At 39.4% G+C, this 19,063-nt stretch overlaps 1 protein-coding gene across 1 annotated transcript in view; it reads left to right on the top strand.

Moving 5' to 3' along the window:
- SLC38A9 (solute carrier family 38 member 9) overlaps nucleotides 1–19,063 on the top strand; it is a gene marked incomplete at its 3' end in the record, with an annotated part of 38,882 nt that overhangs the window by 9,118 nt on the left and 10,701 nt on the right. Inside the window, exons 6-11 of the mRNA XM_080362945.1 lie at nucleotides 204–374; nucleotides 2,964–3,023; nucleotides 5,029–5,226; nucleotides 8,108–8,215; nucleotides 12,181–12,287; nucleotides 18,558–18,671. Of these exons, the coding sequence (XP_080219071.1) occupies nucleotides 204–374; nucleotides 2,964–3,023; nucleotides 5,029–5,226; nucleotides 8,108–8,215; nucleotides 12,181–12,287; nucleotides 18,558–18,671 (758 nt within the window). The remainder of the gene's footprint in view (nucleotides 1–203; nucleotides 375–2,963; nucleotides 3,024–5,028; nucleotides 5,227–8,107; nucleotides 8,216–12,180; nucleotides 12,288–18,557; nucleotides 18,672–19,063) is intronic.

Raw genomic sequence — 19,063 nt, forward strand, 5'->3', positions numbered from 1 at the left:
CAGTAAAAGCCTCTACTTCTGCAGGCTCCTTCAAACACCTAATGAGTATTTAAATTTAACAGCAATCTCCTTAGCCCTTGGAAGCACTGTGAATTTGTGTCAGAGTATTCTGAAACAAGAACATATCCTGTCATGAAAAGTTCTACTTACTCTAATATAACGTTTTATTTAGATATGTTTCTGGTTTTTTGTATCTTCTTCAGCTTTAATAGATACCTCAAACTGGGAATTCCCAGACGTTTGCAAGTATTACTTTGGATCCTTCGGTCAATGGTCAAGCCTCTTATTTTCTATGGTATCGCTTGTTGGAGCCATGGTTGTTTATTGGGTGCTTATGTCCAACTTTCTGTTCAACACAGGAAAGTTTATATACAGTAAGTATACATTTTTTGTTAAATTTTACAGCTATCTTGTGGAAAGATTAAGACTTTGCTTTATACTCAAGAAGGATGGTCCATTTTACTTAATCTTGATTTTTCTGTTACTTCGTGTGAGAAGTCAAATGAGAGAAGTAACCGTGTGGATTTATATGCCCAGTCATATGTTTTCAAAGCCAGTTTCTCAGTCTCACCAAGTGTGGTTTTAATGAAAGACAACGTACCAATTATCTGATTTGCATTTCAGTGATGAGGCTTCTTGGTGTAGCTTAAACAACCCAAACCTGGTTGCTTGTTTCCACTTTGTGTTTTCACTCCTCCGTTGTTTGAACAGCCATAGAAGAGTCCAGGCTGCTGAAATGATCCAGCTGAATGAAAAAAACCCTCTAGTTTCATTCTAGATTTCAGCAAACACACTTAGAGTACTGCCATGTAGAAAGTTTTTGCAAGCGTCCCCGAAGGAATGATTAACTGCAGCACAGTGAAAGAATTATTCTTAGACTGGTATTGCTACAAAAGAAAGCGTACTGGTTATTTACACCCTTGTACGTGCACAGGCACACAGCTCTTGTGGATGCAATCAATTAGGTATGTAGAGTTGTGGATATAAACGATGGAATTGAGAGCTTTGAAAATTTGACTCATAGCATTGAATAGCACAACTAAGATTTAAGAGTTTCTGTTTTGAAGGTCGTTTACAAATCTCTGAGGCAAATAACAGCACAGGTGCTTATACCTCTTAGACAATGTTTAATTAGAGTTCCCACCATCCCTGAAGGACATACTTTACTTTATTGGTTAATGACTGGTGTATCTTACAACTGGCCTAATTCACATATTGCTGAGGCAATTTCATTTTAGAGTATGTTGCGCTTTTTTAAATAAGGTTAGCGCTTTAATCCTAGATTATTCTAAACCAAATAACTCCAATTCTAAGAGGCAAACTGCAGAATTATCAACACAGTTCCTTTTTTAGTAAAATGGCCTATTTTCCGTGAGATTGGCGTGTTATTTCATCGCTTATCTATATTTGTTAGAGGTTCTTATTTAAGTTGTTTTATCTGTTATACCTTAAATCGTTAGATTCTCGTGCTGACTTTCATTGTGGCTGCTTAATTTCTAAGTTATAAAATGGGTAATAGGATGTAGGTTTGACAAAATAGCATCTTCCAGACATGTGTTTCTAAGTTATTCTAGGCAGATTACTGTATTTAATTCTGGTACATTCAGGTGACTATTTAAAAAATCTGCACGCACAATTTAGGTGGGAACAAACTGATTTCCTAAGGGCGGATGGTCTAGAAATTAGTACTACACAGAGAATGCAAGAACTGTAGGCCAAATATGATATCCTGTCTTTTTTTTTTTTTTTAACGTGGTGTCCCATGCTTTTGTTCTGTATTTGTTTTGTGAAATAGAAATAAATCCACAAATGCAATCGCTAGTCGTAAAATAATTTTTGAGTTTAGAGGAAACATAAGTCTATAACTAATTTTAAAGTACTGTAATTCTGTAAGAGCTAACCATTCTTCTGGTGGCTTCACACTATATCAGGTTTTTTTAGGTAGCAACACAAAACAGTGAAGTGAGGAGATGAGGAATGATTTTAATTAAATCTTCTGATTGTTGTGTGTACTGAACTGATACCAGTAAGTATGAAAAACTCGGTTGTCATTGAGCATGTCATAAATCAAAATGAAGAAACAAAAAAGTTTTCTTCCCACCAGACTTTTTGCTTTCTTTATGAGAAACAACCTTCTGATAACTCTATTTAAAAAATCTGAGGCTGACTGCCCCTGTTGATTTTCTGTGTGCATAATACTCCCACGTGCAGCAGAAACACATTTTAACAAAAGACACAGTAATTAAATTTCCAAGCTGGTGGACTTTTTCTGTGTGTATATATATACATAAATGCAAGGAAACAGCTATCCAACATCTCATACTGGTGAAGTTGCAGAAACTTGAAAATATCCAGCATGGCAGAACAGTAAAGTAGCACAGGAGTGTACTGGAAACATACTGCTAGAGATGACTGCAGACAGTGAGACTTAAACCTTTTTCCAGAGATTCCTTTCTTTATACTACAACATGGAAAAAGCCTCCCACAGAGCCTCTTGTGAAAAAAAAAATTTAGAAGAAATGTGTAGGGGAAGCTTTTTCCATATAATACAATCTGGACCAAGGGTATGCACTTGCACCATGCACTTTTTTTCTGTCCCAAGAGATGCTGGTTTTAAGATGCAGCTCCACACTGACCTGCTGCACAACACCGCAGGCATAGGAGCTGGGAAAGGTGGAGGTGAACTGGGGAACAGGGATGAACAGCTGGGAGGGGGGAGGCTTGGGAACTTCAGAGATGGACAGGGATGCTGAGAAGAAAGTGCAGTGGTGGGCTGCTTTAAAACACTTCTAAAAGAAAGCTGTAAAATACCCACTTGGGGCTGAGTGGAGTGCAAGCTGCTGTATTGCACCTCTGATGTAATTTTCCAAAATATTTCCTCACTTAATTTTTACCACTTCAACAGATAAAAGCCTAATAGCAGGTTTGGCGCATTGATAGTAAAATTTTCTTCTTCTTTTCAGACTTTGTTCATGACATTAATGTAACAGATATTGTTCCTGGCACTAATGGAAGTACCAAAGGTAAGAAGCACTTTCTAGTATTGTGTTTCCTTATCTGAGGTGGAGTTTTAAGGCAAATCATCATGTTTCCATGCCTAACCACATTCCAGTTAAAAAGTGTATATTTTAAGTTCTAACTACCTGGTTTTTTAAAAAAACTACTTTTCTATGTGAGATTTGTATTTGTATTCCATACAATTGGAAAGCTTCATAATTTGGAGGGCGGGGGGAGAGAAGAAAGTGGGTTAGGGATAAGGATTAAAAAGCAAATTACAAGTTTGTGTATACCCAGATAGATCCTCCTTAAAACTATGAACGTTAGACCTCTTAACAGTAGTTGCACAGTGTGGAAATGCCTTAAGGAACTTTAACTTTCACACTTTAAAATTGAGGCACATCAGGTCTGTTTACTGTTTAAAATCTTGGCTGGAGCATCTTTGCTCCTCACCACCTCTGCAGCAATATTCTTATTTACAGAAATGCTTTAAGAACAGCTTTAATGAGGCTGAGTGCAAAAAGAAACAAGTCTCAGGCTACATGAGCATCCACTTGTGTTTTGTGGAGAGTCTGACATTTGCACAATTACAGGAAGAAGCTGCAGTCAAGTATGAAGACAGTTCTGTTGGGAGTTCTTAAGTAGGTAGAATAATGTAGAATGAAGGCAGGAGCTAGGCATTGTCAGCTGCTGATCTTGCTGCCTATATATAGAAACTGAACACATAGGTTTTTGTTATGAAGCAGAAAGTTTTGTTGATGCTGGATGTTTATGGGAATGGGGAAGCATTTCAGTACCAGCCAGACAGCTTTGTGTCACACTAGCTGCAGCTGCGTTTCTGGGTAGCAGCTGTTGGGAGTCAGGTGAAGGAGTTGAGAGATAGTTATGAAAAGCAGTGGTTTTGCATTTGAGCTAGTGTTGAATCCTGTTTCTCCTACACTCTTTACCAGCAAGGCACTAACAGCTGCTGCAGCGCTCTTGTGCTCTCTCCTGCTTCTGCTGTTCTGTCCCATTCTTATGCAGCAGAGGGTGTAACTTGGAGACAAAGAGACAAAGTAGACAACAATATTCCGCAGCATCTTCCAGCAACTGGAAGATTTAAAGCAGCTGCTTCACAAAATTGGGGGCTGCCAGATGCTCAAATGACTCTTGGCAGGGCATTCAGGGCTACTGAGGAGATCAGTAAGAACAAAAGCATTTTTTGAGGTCTGTGAAACAATACTCTTATAAGCAATAGAGTGAAAACTACAAGTGAAGTAGCATATTGGTTTCTCAAGAAGTTTGGCAGAATGCTTTTCACACCTTTGCCTTTGTAACAGAACAGGTGTGCAGCCAATGTGAGAGGGAGGCTATCAGGTATTGTGGGATGCCAACATTTAAAATAAGACATTAAGAGAACAGTAAGACAGGTTCATATTTCAACACATAACTTTGTAGGCATGCGTTAGAAAGAAATGCCAATATTAATGAAAATCAAATAAATACATTTTTGTCAAGGGATCTTTTTGTTTGGTTTTGTTCCTGTCACTTATTCAGGTGCTGCCATTGATTAGCCACCGTGTAACAGGAGCGTGACATTCCCTTTTGGCAGCATTACAAGTGCATATTTTAAATTGCTTCTGTTGTGTTGTCTAGCAATGGTGTACATGCACATGGCGTGTCACCAGCATGACAGAGTGTTTTGGTTCAGTGTGTGAGTTTTAGACCAGCCAATTGTTACAGCAGCTTTCTTGTCATCCTTAGTTTGTGTGTTCCCAGAGCAACATACAGTAACAGGCTCTTCTGTACACAGATGCTCTTGAATCCTGGTTCATATGATCTTACTGAAGTGTGCAAGAACAGATTACAATGCTAAATATGCAGCCAGTTGCAGAGGTGTTTAAAAAAGAAAAATAGAAGTTAGGAAGTGAGTTGTCAAACATTGCTTTTGAGTAGTCCTGTTCCCTGTAGGCAGGAATTATAGGATCTTGGTGTGAAGATTCTATGCAAGTAAAACCCTTTTCATCTGGGGATATTTTTCTTTTCTTCCAGTCATTTGTCCAAGTGCTTCCAGCGATCACCCACCACAGAACATGAGTGTAATGTTCTTTTCTGGCAACGATACGGGTTTTGAACTCTTTGAGGAGTGGTGGAGCAAATCACGAACAGTACCATTTTACCTCATTGCTGTTCTTCTACCCCTGCTAAATCTGAAGTCTCCATCCTTCTTCGCAAAGTTTAATGTCCTAGGTAGGTAACACTGTTAAAGCGTTGTTTCATTATGGCTAAAGTGTATAGAAAACAGTGAAAGCTACTCTAATGAGTAGAATCATAGAATGATAGAATAGAATCATAGAATCATAGAATCATTTAGGTTGGAAGAGACTTCCAAGATCGTTGAGTCCAACCATAAACCTAACACTGCCAAGTCCACCATTAAACCATCTCCCTCAGCAGCACACCTACACATTTTGTAAATACTTCCAGGAAGGGTGACTCCATTGCTTCCCTGAGCCACCTATTCTGGTGCCTGACAACCTCTGGAGAAATTTTTCCTAATATCCAATCTAAACCTCCCCTAGTGCAACCTGAGGCCATTTCCTCTTGTCTTATCACTTGCTACTTGGGAGAAGAGACCAACACCCTCCATACTGCAACCTCCTTTCAGGTAGTTGTAGACAGTGATGAAAAGTTCTCCCCTCAGCCTCCTTTTCCCCAGGCTTAACAGCCCCGTTTTCCTCAGCCACTCCTCATCAGACTTGTGCTCCAGACCCCTCACCAGCTTTGTCACCCTCCTCTGAACTCTCTCCAGCACCTCAAGGTCTGTCTTGTAGTGAGGGGCCCACAACTGAACACAGGATTCAAGGCGGGGCCTCACCAGCACCCCATACAGGATGATCACTGCCCTAGTCCTGCTGGACACACTGGTACAAGCCAGGATGCTGTTGGCCTTCTTGGCCACCTGGGCACGCTGCCGTCAACCAACACCACTGGGTCCTTTTCCAGCGGGCAGCTTTCCAGCCACTTACTTTCAGTAGTGTGATGGCAGCTGATATTGTGCCTTAGAGTGGTTCATTGGTTGATTTGTTAATCACCTACAGGCTTTCTACCCCTCTTTGCTTGAGTCTTGCAGTTAATAGGGAGTTATTTTTTTTGTTTACTCCCTTAATAATCCTGTAAAACAAGTTCCACTACATTTACAGCAGATTTTCCCAAACAGTGGTACACATACTACTATGTGGCATTTGATGCATGCTGCCTTGCAACAGTCAGGTGTGCCCTTTCTCATCTGGTAGACATTTCATCACAGTCAGTTATTTCCAAAGATGAAATACGTCTGACTTGAAATCATTTGGTACCAGTCAGTTGATTAGTTAATCACAATATCATTTAATCATTGTAACCTGCTGTGGTGCTTTGCCCCAGCTCCCAATATCTGGCCTCTTTTGTGCTACAAGAACAAAAACTGTGACTTCTTGCTTCCATGACCAAGGGAGGTGGGATTGGTGAAGTGGATAAAGCATGTGCATGATGGTTTGGGTTGGTCACAAATTACAGAGCAGGAGAGGTCTGAGAACTTAGCATTGAAGCCCATGATGAAAAGGAAGGCAAAAGGAGATGGGGATTACAGAATGGGAAAGAAATTGAGATGTATTGTAAAGGACAGAGAACTGAGGGTCTAACTTGTCCTCTGTTCCAGAGGGACACATAGTTAGAGCTTTGATCTGCTGTTGCTGAAACCACTAAATGAAAATATAACACAAGAACTTGACTAGGAGACATTGCTTCTGTGTAAAAAGTAAGGTTTTTATGTAGACTAGATTTATTAGGGGTAAGAAAATTCTTTATCAAGTGAGATCTAGCCATAACTGTGTCTGTTTTTAAAATAAGCATGTTATTGTGGGCAACTATTTTTTTTACGTTTGAGAATATGAATATTAAAATATGAAATTTCTCATAACTATATTATTATGTAATTCAGAAGCTGTTCGAAGTTGCGATCATTTTTGCAAAGCTTGAAGCTTAGCAGGCAAGAAATAATGGAATGCAATTTAAGAGATGGTGAAATGCATCTTAACAAAGCACTTTTACTTATCTTTACACCTACAGAAACCTAAATCGTTAGGAAACTACAGAACATCTTAGCTGTTAAGCTGATCCTCACGCACAGAATCTTTTATCTTCCTAATCCCTAGACTGTCTTCTGTGTAATTAAATTATAATTTCTTCATTTTATTATTTAACCTTGGAGATTTTGCTAGAATGAAATGATGTCTTATCTGAATCTGTATTGTAAACTGTAAAGAAGCTAGATTTTTTCTCTTTACTTGCAGCCTGTTCTCTGATGACTAGCAGTATTACTGGCTGGGAGGGTGCATCGCAGTAGCTTTAATTACTGTTGCACAGTTTCCTTCAATTTTTAGGTCGTTAATATTCTGCTGTTATCTCTTTCAAATGGCAGGAGCTAAGATCACATGCTTTCCTTCCCACATGCAGACCCAACAAGGCATCTTTGCCCATCTGTGATCTGATCTAGGTGTGCAGAGTATTTCTGGATGCCTTTGAACCAGTGACATGGAATGCAAATTCAGTGTTGTGATCAATGTTATCCAAGGTTGCGATTAAGACAAGGTTCAAATTGGTAGTGATGAAATGTCATTCTCAGCATCTAGCTCCCAGTGTAAAGTTTGCAGTTGCAGTAAATAGTCACATCTCATTAGGCCATTGGGTTTTAAAGTCAATGACTGAATGAGTGTTGTAATAGCTGTAGTACTGTGGCTGACTTTGTCTCGTGTTAGATTAAAATACTGACATCTGAAGCTGTAACTGGTCTGTTACTGCCTAGAGACCTCCCTACCTGCCCAGCACCTGGGATTACAGGTTATTTCTTCCACTGTCACTAGTGCAGCACCTGGAGAAAATTAAACATCCTGAAAGCTTGCCTTGGGTGCATGTGCATTATTCTTTCTCTCTGACTTATGAGAGAAATAAAGAAAATTAAAATTTAGACCTAGGAACAGATGCAAACCCGAACTCTTTGGGCTACTGGTAACTAGTTGAAGAGAGCAAGATTAAAATGCAGCACGAATACTTTCTACTGCCTCATGGTGTGTTTTTGGCTGTTTTCTAGGTACAGTTTCTGTTGTTTACTTAGTTTTTCTGGTTACTGTAAAGGCTGCTCGTCTGGGAATCCACTTAGAGTTCAACTGGTTTACAGAGGATGACTTTTATTTACCAGGTAAGATAGTTAAAACGCAGTAGTGAAGCATATTTACCATGGGTTTAGGATTTTTTTAAAGCAATTCATCAATGACTTTCTCATTTACCTTTTAACACCTCTGTGACATAAGTGAGGAGATGGTTTCTGATGTTGCTTGTAGTGGCTGAGGAAGAATCCCTTGTGACAAAGTGACAAGGAATACCTTTCCCAGAGAGCTTCCCATAGTCCTGTTTTATCTCCAGTTTTAGCTGCACCATTTTCAGATCATGCCTATTTCGGTAGCATTTATAGATGACAAATTGCATGCAGACTGGTAAATGTGCTATATGTTCTCCACGTGCTGTCTTACTTACATGAAATTACTCATAAATTACAGCAAATGAGCTAAATTTTTGTGTACTTCCTAATCTACCTCAGGTTTAGATCTTCTATTTTAAACACCTCTTAGCTCTCCAGTATTTATTGTTTTAGAAGGCTTGGAATGAGACACCTGGGATTAGGTCTTAGCTGTTTTTTCCCTGTTCTTTATAACAGGCAAAATTGTATGACCAGTTAGCTCCAAGGAGCTGTGTCCTGTACTATTGAACTATATCACTCCTTCTGTTTTTAAAAACAAGAGTATTCTGTCCTTCTTTAAAAGTTGCTTATTTACTTAAAGCAAAATTCAGAGATAATCACCCTCTTAGGGTTTCTTGTATCAATTTGTGCATTTTTAGTTTCCCAGTCACAATAAGCACTGTACAAGCAGTTTTACAGACGGATTGCAAATTATTGTTAAGTCAAATAATGTAGAACTAGAGAAGAAAACAAGAATAACTTTAAACATTAGGATGGGTTTTGAATTACTGTAGCAAGATTAAAACACAAGATTAAAAACGAACAAACAAAACCAGACTTGTTCCATGTTCCTGACAGAATCTGGTGTAATTTGTGGAATCATGATAACATACTATGGTAACAAGGATCATAGAATCGTCTTGTTTGGAAGAGACCTTAAGATCATCAAGTCCAACCATAACCTAGCTCTGGCACTAAAACGTGTCCCTGAGAGCCTTATCTGTATGCCTCTTAAATGCCTCCAGGGATGGTGACTCCAGCAGTTCCTTGGGCAGCCTGTTCCAATGCCTGACAACCCTTTCTGTGAAGAATTTTTTCCTGATATCCAATCTAGACCTCCCCTGGAGCAACTTGAGGCCATTTCCTCTTCTCCTATAGCTTGCTACTTGGGAGAAGAGACCAACACCCTCCATGCTGCAACCTCCTTTCAGGTAGTTGTAGGCAGTGATAAGGTCTCCCCTCAGCCTCCTTTTCCCCAGGCTAAACAGCCCCGTTTTCCTCAGCCGCTCCTCATCAGACTTGTGCTCCAGGCCCCTCACCAGCTTCATTGCCCTCCTCTGCACTCTCTCCAGCACCTCAATGTCCTTCTTGTAGTGGGGGGCCCAAAACTGAACACAGGATTCAAGGCGGGGACTCACCAGTGCCGAGACAGGACAATCACTTCTCTAGTTCTGCTGGCCACACTATTCCTATCACATGGACACTGTTGGCTTTTTTGGCCACTTGGGCACACTGCTGGCTTATGTTCAGCCACTGTCAATCAACACCCCCAGGTCCTTTTCACTGAGTAACAACTCAGTGAGTAAACTACAGAGACCTGAGTAAAGTCATTGATACAAAATTAAACTGATTTAGGTGTATTCACATCATATTTGCAGTGCTCTTGGCAGCTACTTATTCTTTGTCCTATTCTATGGCTCCCTTTGGGTTGATTCAGCTCTCTAGTTGAACTGAAATTGATCTGGTAAAATAATAAGCAGAATAAACATCTTAACTAGTATATTCCATGTACGTTTGGCAATGAAGTCTGCTCAAAGCTCAGTATACCATTCTCTGCCTCCTACCCCCTAGCTAACATCAAATCTGTTTGTTCATTTTCCATAACTGCTGAAGGTCATTCCTTCCTCATGTCAACCAGGCATTCAGAACCCTGTTTCAAGATATGAATGACAAGAAGCAGGTGAAAGGCTAAGTAAAACAGCCTCCTCAGCTTGGTCATATCTCCAAGAGAAAAAAAAATACTGTCCTTTCTGACTGAGTCTTCAAAGTGAGGCAAATTTTGCTGAGTATGACTGTGTGTGCAAGACCAAAGCAGATGCTTTGAGGATGAACTGGATTATCATCATCATTCTCTACAAATCCTCCTGAGTGCTGCAGCATAAATACCAAATTATAGATGGATGTAAGCAGTTTGAAACAGTGCTATGTGTGCTATCTATTTTCCTCCATCACTGCGTTTACTTTTTAGGCAGAATTTTTGGACTAGCAAACTGCTTTTGTCTCCAGTATAAAAATTGGGATTTCAAAGCGTTGGTTGATTAGCATCTACATTAATGACCTGATTTATTTTGTATGGCATTATTGTTAATGCTGTCTGTAAGTAGAACTAATACTTAAGCATGTATTGCTCAGTCGGTAGGTAGACAATGTTTGGTCTTGCTCCATTGAAAGCATGAAAACCTGGTTTTAACCCAAACTGCCTCTGCAGACAGTGTTCAGATGCTCACATGGCCTCATATCTACAGACCCTGAGAGTGTGGGAGAAAATTTTCCCAAACTTATGATTCACTAACAAACCCATCTGAACTGGAAACCAGCCTCAGTCTACAAAATCAGGTTTTAAGCATCTTGAAGTTAAAATTTAAGATCTATTAAGCAGCCCCAGTGTGTAGCGTGGCACGTGTGTGAGGGGTCACTAAGTGGTGGACCACACAGTAGTTTGCATGTAGCAAACAGACAAAGCATGTAGCTAATGCATACAAATTCAGCTACTACTGTTCGTTGTAGTGATGGAGGAAATGCAGTGCTGAAAGAAATCCTGAATCTGTCCATTTGATTTTTATCATTGAGATTAAAGTAATGAATGGAAAGCAAGTGCAAGTCTCCTGCACCCCTAGTTCTATCAGGAGCCCATCATGCTAGTTAAGTTTTGAAGACACTGAATCCAGCCTTAGGGAAGGCATGTTCTCTCAACTTGGATGATCCCTTGATTAATTGCCTGGGGTGTGTTTACCCTGCTGACTTCATGGCACTTTAGAGAAATCTAGTTTAAATAAGTTTGCATGAACTTCTCTGTGGTTTGATCTGTAAGGGTTTGTGAGCCTCTGATGAGTGTGATGTGTTTTACTATATTGCTGGATGGTTTCCAGAAGCTGTGCTAGCTCAGCAGTCTTTAATTGCTGTTAATACTCTAAAGAGTACATATATCCTTGTACTTTACCAACAAAGAAGGTGCTTTAATGATGTTACGCATTGATGAATTCCTGAACTGGTGGCAGCGCTTCCAAAACCACAATCTGATGAATGTAATACTTTACATATTAAAGGGAGCAGATCAATGTTATTCCCATAGAGACAACAAAATAACTACATTGGTCATAGGTGGTGTAAAGTGCATGATAATACAGGAAGTTACTCTGCCTTTCTGTATGCTTTGGTTTGTAAGCAGAACCTCTTAAACATCAAATAGATGTAATTTTTCCTCTGGTAAGGTCAGTGACTTAACAACAGAAGATGCTCACAGAGCAAATGATTCCTTCCTCCCCACCCCATCTCCCTGTTCAGGGACCAATAGATATACAGCCTCATTGTATTGCTGTTCCTGCCTCAAAACTGGTTTTCGGTTATATGGTTAGAAGCAGAAAAGTTTCTGTGTATAAATCCTAGGTTAACCAATAGTCTTTGATGGTTGGATCTCTCTCAAAATTTTGCTAGAGAGACTGTTATATAGTAACCACTGTCTTCATGCATTTTGTACTGCCTGATTAAATATCTGTGTTGGCTGTGGTGAAAGGTGAGACTGATTGTCTGTTTCAACATGTAGGTTCATGTTTCTCCCGGTCGACTCCACAGCATTGTGTGTCCTCTGCATTTTGGCATTGTTTGTTTCAAAGAAGTACGTTATTAACACTTTTTTCCTCCCTTAGAGTTTAGAATTCTGTTCCCTCAGCTCACAGGGGTTCTGACACTTGCGTTCTTCATCCACAATTGTGTCATCACACTTCTTCAAAATAACAGAAATCAAGAAAACAATGTAAGTAATTTCACAAGACTCTGCTGATTTGTATCTAGATTACAAGGCGACACTGATTTTTTTCCTGTCTGCTTCTCTTGAAATCCATCCAGGGACTGTAATAGCTTCAGAAAATGTAACTCACTCTTGTGATCTGATAAGAAACCAGTTATACATAGTTTTCACTGGCTACGGACAAGTAACAGATGCATTACAAATTTATTCAAATGAAAGCCTAGAGGAGTGTCCCAGACTTATTTGTGGCCAGGCTGGTACTAAATGGCCAAATTATACATAAGAGACAGAAGGCTTGACAATGTTTTAAGACTCTAGAAAAACTGACACACTTTAAAATGAAAAATGCTGGACAGTATTGGGCACAGGATTGATTTTAGCAGAGTCCTGAACAATAATGTTGGGGTTTAGGTAATAGATTTTCTCAGAGTTGCTTCAGTAGTTTTGTGTCACAATTCAAGTTAAGGTTCATAGGGAAACCTGACCCTTTTTAGGAAATTCCCAAACCTGAAGCCTGGATTGGGAACCTCTGTGGTGTGTAGCCTTTGAACTGGTTCTTTGCCCTTGAAAATGTTATGTACTGCTCATCCAGATGAAACCACATTATTTCTTAATATCTCCGCATTAGAAAACACAGAATGGAGTAAATGTGATACAGAGTTAGAGCCATGGTTTATGTTTTTACTGTAGTTATTTTTGTTATTTTTTTCTCCCTACTTTCCAGAATTCTTGTTCAGCTTCATTAAAATCTTAGCTGTAAAGTTCACTATAATACATACATAAAGTTAACTATAATAACATTTTAAAGTATTAGCTGTATGAAAAACTGGTACAGAATCATAGAATCACAGAGCGGTTGAGATTGGAAGGGAACTCTGGGTGTCGTCTTGTTCAAACCTCCTGCTCAAGCAGGGCCACCTAGAGCCACATCAGTTAAAATACATCTGGTTTGTGTATTCAGAGGTTAAATGCAGGTTATATGCCACTGCAGTGAGAAGACCTTTTGCTTTAGTTATCTCCATAGTAACTTTTCTGTCCCTGTGAACCAAAGCCAGCTTGCAAGTGACCATCTCTGCAAAGGAGTCATGAATTCTTCTCCAGAAAAGCTTATTTGGGTTACAGGCATTTCTGAAAATAGTTTAACAATGAAAGAAGGGGTTAGTGAAGCTCTGGAGAAAGAAAACTGAGTAAGTTTCTTCTCAGTTTTCTTAACAAAATCTTACTGTGTGGAGAAGGGCAAGATTTCTCTTTAGCTATGGCTTTCAAATCAATCCAGCAATCAGCTCTGGAGGCAGAGGAGAGCTAGTGCCTCCATGCCACCTGCAAGACTTTTCCTGTGGCTTTCGGCCTTTGATTTACGTTGGAGCAAGCAATTAGCTGCAAAGGGCAGCACCTGGAATCTTCTCCTTCTGGTTTTTCCTTTGTTAAGGAGGAAGAAACTGCTGCTTGCATTTGAATCAGCTTTTCTGAATACCCTCTCTGGAAAGAAATTTGAATTTCCAAGTCAACACTAGCAAGTATCCCAAGCCCTTGACAAGACTCTCACGTTCCAGTAGAGTGTTCAAATCGCATGGAAAGAGCATTTTTAAGTATGGCAGGAAAGGTTCATAACAAGAAAACAAATCTGTGCATAGTTCTTGTAGGACTTTTATTTGGCTGGACATTTTCTTCCCTGTTTGTAGCTGTAGAGGAGGCTTTCACCAAATTGCTTTGCAAATGTTAATGAAGCACTGATGCTCTTGAAGAGCTAACTACTTTGTGATTATTTCACTAAGCTGCTGGACTAAGTAGCAGGTTTACATATGTATAGGAGTCTCAACTTCTGTCACCTATGTATTTAATCAACAAGATACTTTCTTATATCAGTATCTTATAGGGAGTGAAATGGAGATTCAGCTGTTCTGTGGATCGACCTATTAACCTGTCACTTCCATCAGAGTTCTGCAAAAAGGCACAGAACATGGCAAGCTGGAAAAGTACTGTTTTAGTTTTGAACAAAACTTGCTGAAACTAGCAGTCATAAGAACAACTCTTTGAGGAGGTGTAAAAAAGTAAGAGAAACAATAACATTCCTTTTATGGAGTCAGAAATCCAAAACAATAGCAGCTTCCATTCTGGTCACAGGCATGTATCACTGCCCAAAGCAAAAACACACGTGGGGGGAGGATTCCTCTGGCTGCTATTCCCGTACAGTGGTGTGGGTGTGAGAAGAGCGGTGCACCGCAGTGAGCCAAATGTCAGCGGTGCAGCCTGGAGAAGCCCTGTGAGCGGGGTTCGGAGTCTGGAGCAGCCCTGTGAGCAGGGTTTGGAGTCTGCCGTTCAAAGCTGGGCTCCTTGTTCCCATCTCCCACTACACTGCACAGTCACCTGTTCTGGAAACTGCACAGAAATGTAAACTAGCCACAAAAAGGTGATTTGTTGGAGACTTTTGCTCAGGTTTTTCTTTTTTTTTTTTTTTTTTTTTTAAATTCTTTCACATTGGTGATCTGAGCAGATGCTGCACAAGCCCAGAGCGTGCTCTACAGGCATGAATATGCTAGTGCTGTCTCCTAACAATGGTTTGTGGGACTACCTGCAGGAAAACATGGGAGGGATGTTTTTTTGCCCAGGTGGTAGAGGCAGAAGGCATGGAACTGTAGATGGTTCTTATTTTCTACAATATTGAAACACTGTTTATTGCTGGTAAACACTGAGCTTCTGTTGATGCTGCCCTACCAGTAGTTTCTCCTTCCTGCCAAAATCATGCACTTTGGTGAAGTACTTTTTTGTCATCCTGTTAAATGTTATCACTTGTCCTTGGTGCTTGAACAGCTGAAGCTGTTTTCATATCGTATCACAGCATCATGGAAAGGATGAGAATCCTTTTGAGGTACAACAGAGGCAGCATCTGTCTTTTGAGAAGTGACCAATCTGAAATTAGATGATCAAACAGTACTTCTTCTAATGTGGTAATAGTTACTTAGCACTGATATAGGCTTCTCCATCCAAGAAGCAACTCTACAAGCTAGCTTTCTCTGTGGTACTGAGGAAAAAATAAACTCCTCCGTGGCATGCAACGGGGAAATCAAGGCCTAGAAGTTGCCTGCAGCTAATATTTGTTCTCCAAGTTCCACCTCAAAATCTGCCTGTTAGTTCAGGTGTACGTGACAAGGGTGTGACAGGTGACAAGCTGTGATCCTTATGGACTGTGACCTGCATGTTGTCTTTTATACTTCCTTTCCATTCTTGATTCCCCCAAATAGTTCCTCCTTTCAACTATTTCTTCTACATTTGAATTTTAGATTATAAACTCTAGGTGCAAGGACTGACATATTCTTTATGCTTAGTCAGTTTCCACCACAGCAATGTGCATTCTGAATATAAACATCTTAATGTAAAATTTAGACAAATGCGATTATTGCTCTGTTACTTAATCCTTTTATCTCTCTCCATGTGTCCTTCAGTTTTATCTGGAATTATGCTGTCTAAACAGTTTTTATAGTCAAGGTCTTTAGGGAGTGAACCCAGATCTCCTGAAGAGTGACGAACAGTAATCAAAATATGTTCCTGTTATATACACAAACACATGGTCTCGTACAAAGATAACTGTGTTATATGCAGAAGCAGATGTTTGCAAGGGAGCTGGTTGATGTTTGAGGAAAAAAAAAATTACGGTTTTTGAGTTGTTCTTTTCTTGTTGCTTATGCAATTCAAAATCTCAGTATTCTTTGTATGGTGACAGCACCTGACGACAAGGGTCTGTTGCGTTACGTGCTATAAAAATACATTATCAAAATCATCTCAGCACTTAGTACAGATTAAAGCATACACCCTCAAGAAGTGTGGGAACATGAACTAGTTAGTATAATCAGAGGAAATAACGCACCAGCTCTCTACCCATGATCAAGTGTAGTCCAAAGGAAACGCTAAGAATTTAGTGTAAGATTACTTACCCTCACAACTGCAAGTATTTGTCACAGCAAAAATAGTTTTACAGTTGATTCTAGAGCTTGTATGGAGGCTGAATGCAAATAACAACTGCAAGGTACTGTGCTGTCTTTATAAATGAGGAATACAGCTAAAATACCAAATTTAAAGCAATTGAAAACAACTTTTGTCAGATGATGTACCTTAAGAAGGTCTTTGATACATTTTCAAAAATTGTATAAGTCTCTCATCAAGAGGGTCTGTGTCTCTGCACAGTCACCTTGCCCTGATAAGTCTCTGGCTCCTGCTGTTAATGGAAATTACTCATTAATACCTGTAAGAAATCCAGGTGCTCAAATTTAGTATTCCTAAGATCACTTTTTAAGATGAGCACTGGTGCTTTTGAAGATGTAGCTGTTATACAAAAAGCTTGTCACGTCACTGAGGCGAAATTCTGGGAATAATTTAAAGAATTATTTATTTAATATATTTATTAACATATTTAAAGGATTATGCTCAGGCTCTGGTGGCAGTTGGTAGTCCCTCCTCAGTGACCAGTGCAAGGAGAGCGATGACTGGAGAAGCATCTTCCAGCTGGATGTAACTTAACTGGTCGTCAGGAGGAGGAGGTTGCAGCTGGAACTGTGCAGCTGCCCAGGGCATGTGGGCCACCCTTGGGTGCACGTTAGCAGCGTATTGTTGTCTGATGAGAAATATCATTGGCCTCTTGCAGGCTGCGTCAGCCTTCAAAAGCACCGGCAAAATGAGCAGAAGATTCAAGTTCCCTCACTAAAAACTGGCTTCCTTCAGAACTTCCCTTGAAACTTGTAATCTAGCATTTTATACTTTTCTCAGGGACCACTTTGCCCTTGGAAGACCCCAGAAAGGTGGAGGATATGTTGTCTTTGTTAAGGCAATAGTGTGAAAACCAGTGGGGGAGAGATTTCAGTGCAAAGATGTGAGGAAGCTTTGCCCACACTCAGTGAGCTGGTGGGAGGCCATAATTCTGATCCTAGTATGGAAGCCATCTAGTCCTAATACTCCAGTGCTGAGCTGAGCCACTAAGACTTGCTTCTCAGTCACAGGAAAATAGAGTCAGGTATTGAAGCATTACTAATAATCTTTTAAGAAGCTTATTATTATTAGCAGCAGAACAAATGGTTTGCTATAAGGTAATGAATGTTTTGTAGTGTAGAATAAACTTATACAGAATATAGCTGGCTAATAACTAGGAACCAATGGTCTCCCACTTTATTTCCAAACAACAAAAAAGAATTGCTGTAGAAGAATAACCCACTAAATACATTGCTGTGAGGTCACTCTGATGTATGTGTAGATTCTGCAATTTCATGAAGTGCTTGAGCAGATTTGCTGCTTATTTTCCAATACAAAGTGTTGCTAAAAAACTTTTAATTATTTTTGCGTAGTTGCCAGTCTTTTTATATATTACATGCTTTATAAATATAAACAAAATTTTCAAAGGTGAACATTAAGTTGTTTAAATCCGTAGTTCGGTATATTATATATACCTAACTATGGATTTATGACTCTAGCTTCAGGTCTTTCTCCTAAAGATCTTTCACTATTATTTAGTACACTTAGCTGGAGTGTTTATAGAAATTCAGTAATAAAGTGGATAGACAATTTTAAATGAAAGAGTAATTATAAAATACAATGCTAAAGCTAAAGGACATATATATCTTTGTGACTACCCGCACCTTTCTGTTTTATTTGTGGTTTATTCGTATTTTTTATTTAGTGATGTATTAGCTATGTCTTCTGTTATCACACCATTCATACAGAAATCTGATATATTAGTTTCTGGTTTGGAGCCAGTGTGTGTGGATCATCCTTATAGGTTCCAAAGCAGCTTCTTAAAAAATGTGCTTTACATTATAATTGCATTTGTGTAGGCTGATATCTTGAATTGCAAGATTTTAGTCGTGACAACATTTAGCATACGACATTGGTGGGCCTTTTGTCTTCAACGACTGCCTCTGTGTCCCAAGGCTCTTAGTAGGAATAGGTGAATGTAAGAAAGTAGAGGGAGTTTCTTGTTTATTTCAGTATGTTTGCATGTCCAGCAATAACACGCTACGTCTATTGGCATATTTTTCTTAGTGCCTTTCTACATGTAGATAGAGACATAATACTTATCTAGATCCACCTTGAGGTATCTTCTTGCAGCATTCCGATCTGATCAGAAAATTTGAAGTCCCCATTCAGGTAATGGAAAGTAAAAGCAAAAATGTAAAAGTAATAAGTATATAAGTAACATAATAAATGCAATGGAAATCTTCTAATGAGTTTTTTATTTTACCTGTTTTGGTGTGTCAGTGCTGGCCAAAATAAGATTTTATTTTTCCTCAGGTGAGAGACCTCTCTGTTGCATACTTCCTGGTGGGATTAACCTATCTGTATGTCGGAGTGATAATTTTTGCGTCTTTTCCTTCTCCACCTCTATCCAAAGAATGTATTGAACAGGTGAGATATTTTACTGCAGTATATATTTGTCCTTGAGCTTTTAATAAATATGTATTAAAAAAAGAAGCGCTACTGCTTCTTGCCTCATGACTCGTCCTGGCAGACGCATCTGTCCTTGACTCTGGTCCATTGGCTAGTGCCTTGTGGGTACTGCCACAAGCAGATGAGTAATGCTTGTGTTATCTCATTTGTATTCATGTCTGGTTGCCAGTAGTTCTGTAAATAAAACCCCAAACATTTAATAAATACTCTGTGAAAGTTATTAAGAAAGGACCAAAATGAAAAAGTGAACAGTTGAGGCTCTCTTTTTTTTGGCTTCTCTAATTCTGAAAAGTGTTATGTTTAGGTGTATGTGCAGTGACCAATCCCACTCATTGGGGCTGGTTTCAGGA

This window comes from Nesoenas mayeri (assembly GCF_963082525.1).
Source record: "Nesoenas mayeri genome assembly, chromosome: Z".
Classification (NCBI taxonomy): Eukaryota; Metazoa; Chordata; class Aves; order Columbiformes; family Columbidae; genus Nesoenas; species Nesoenas mayeri.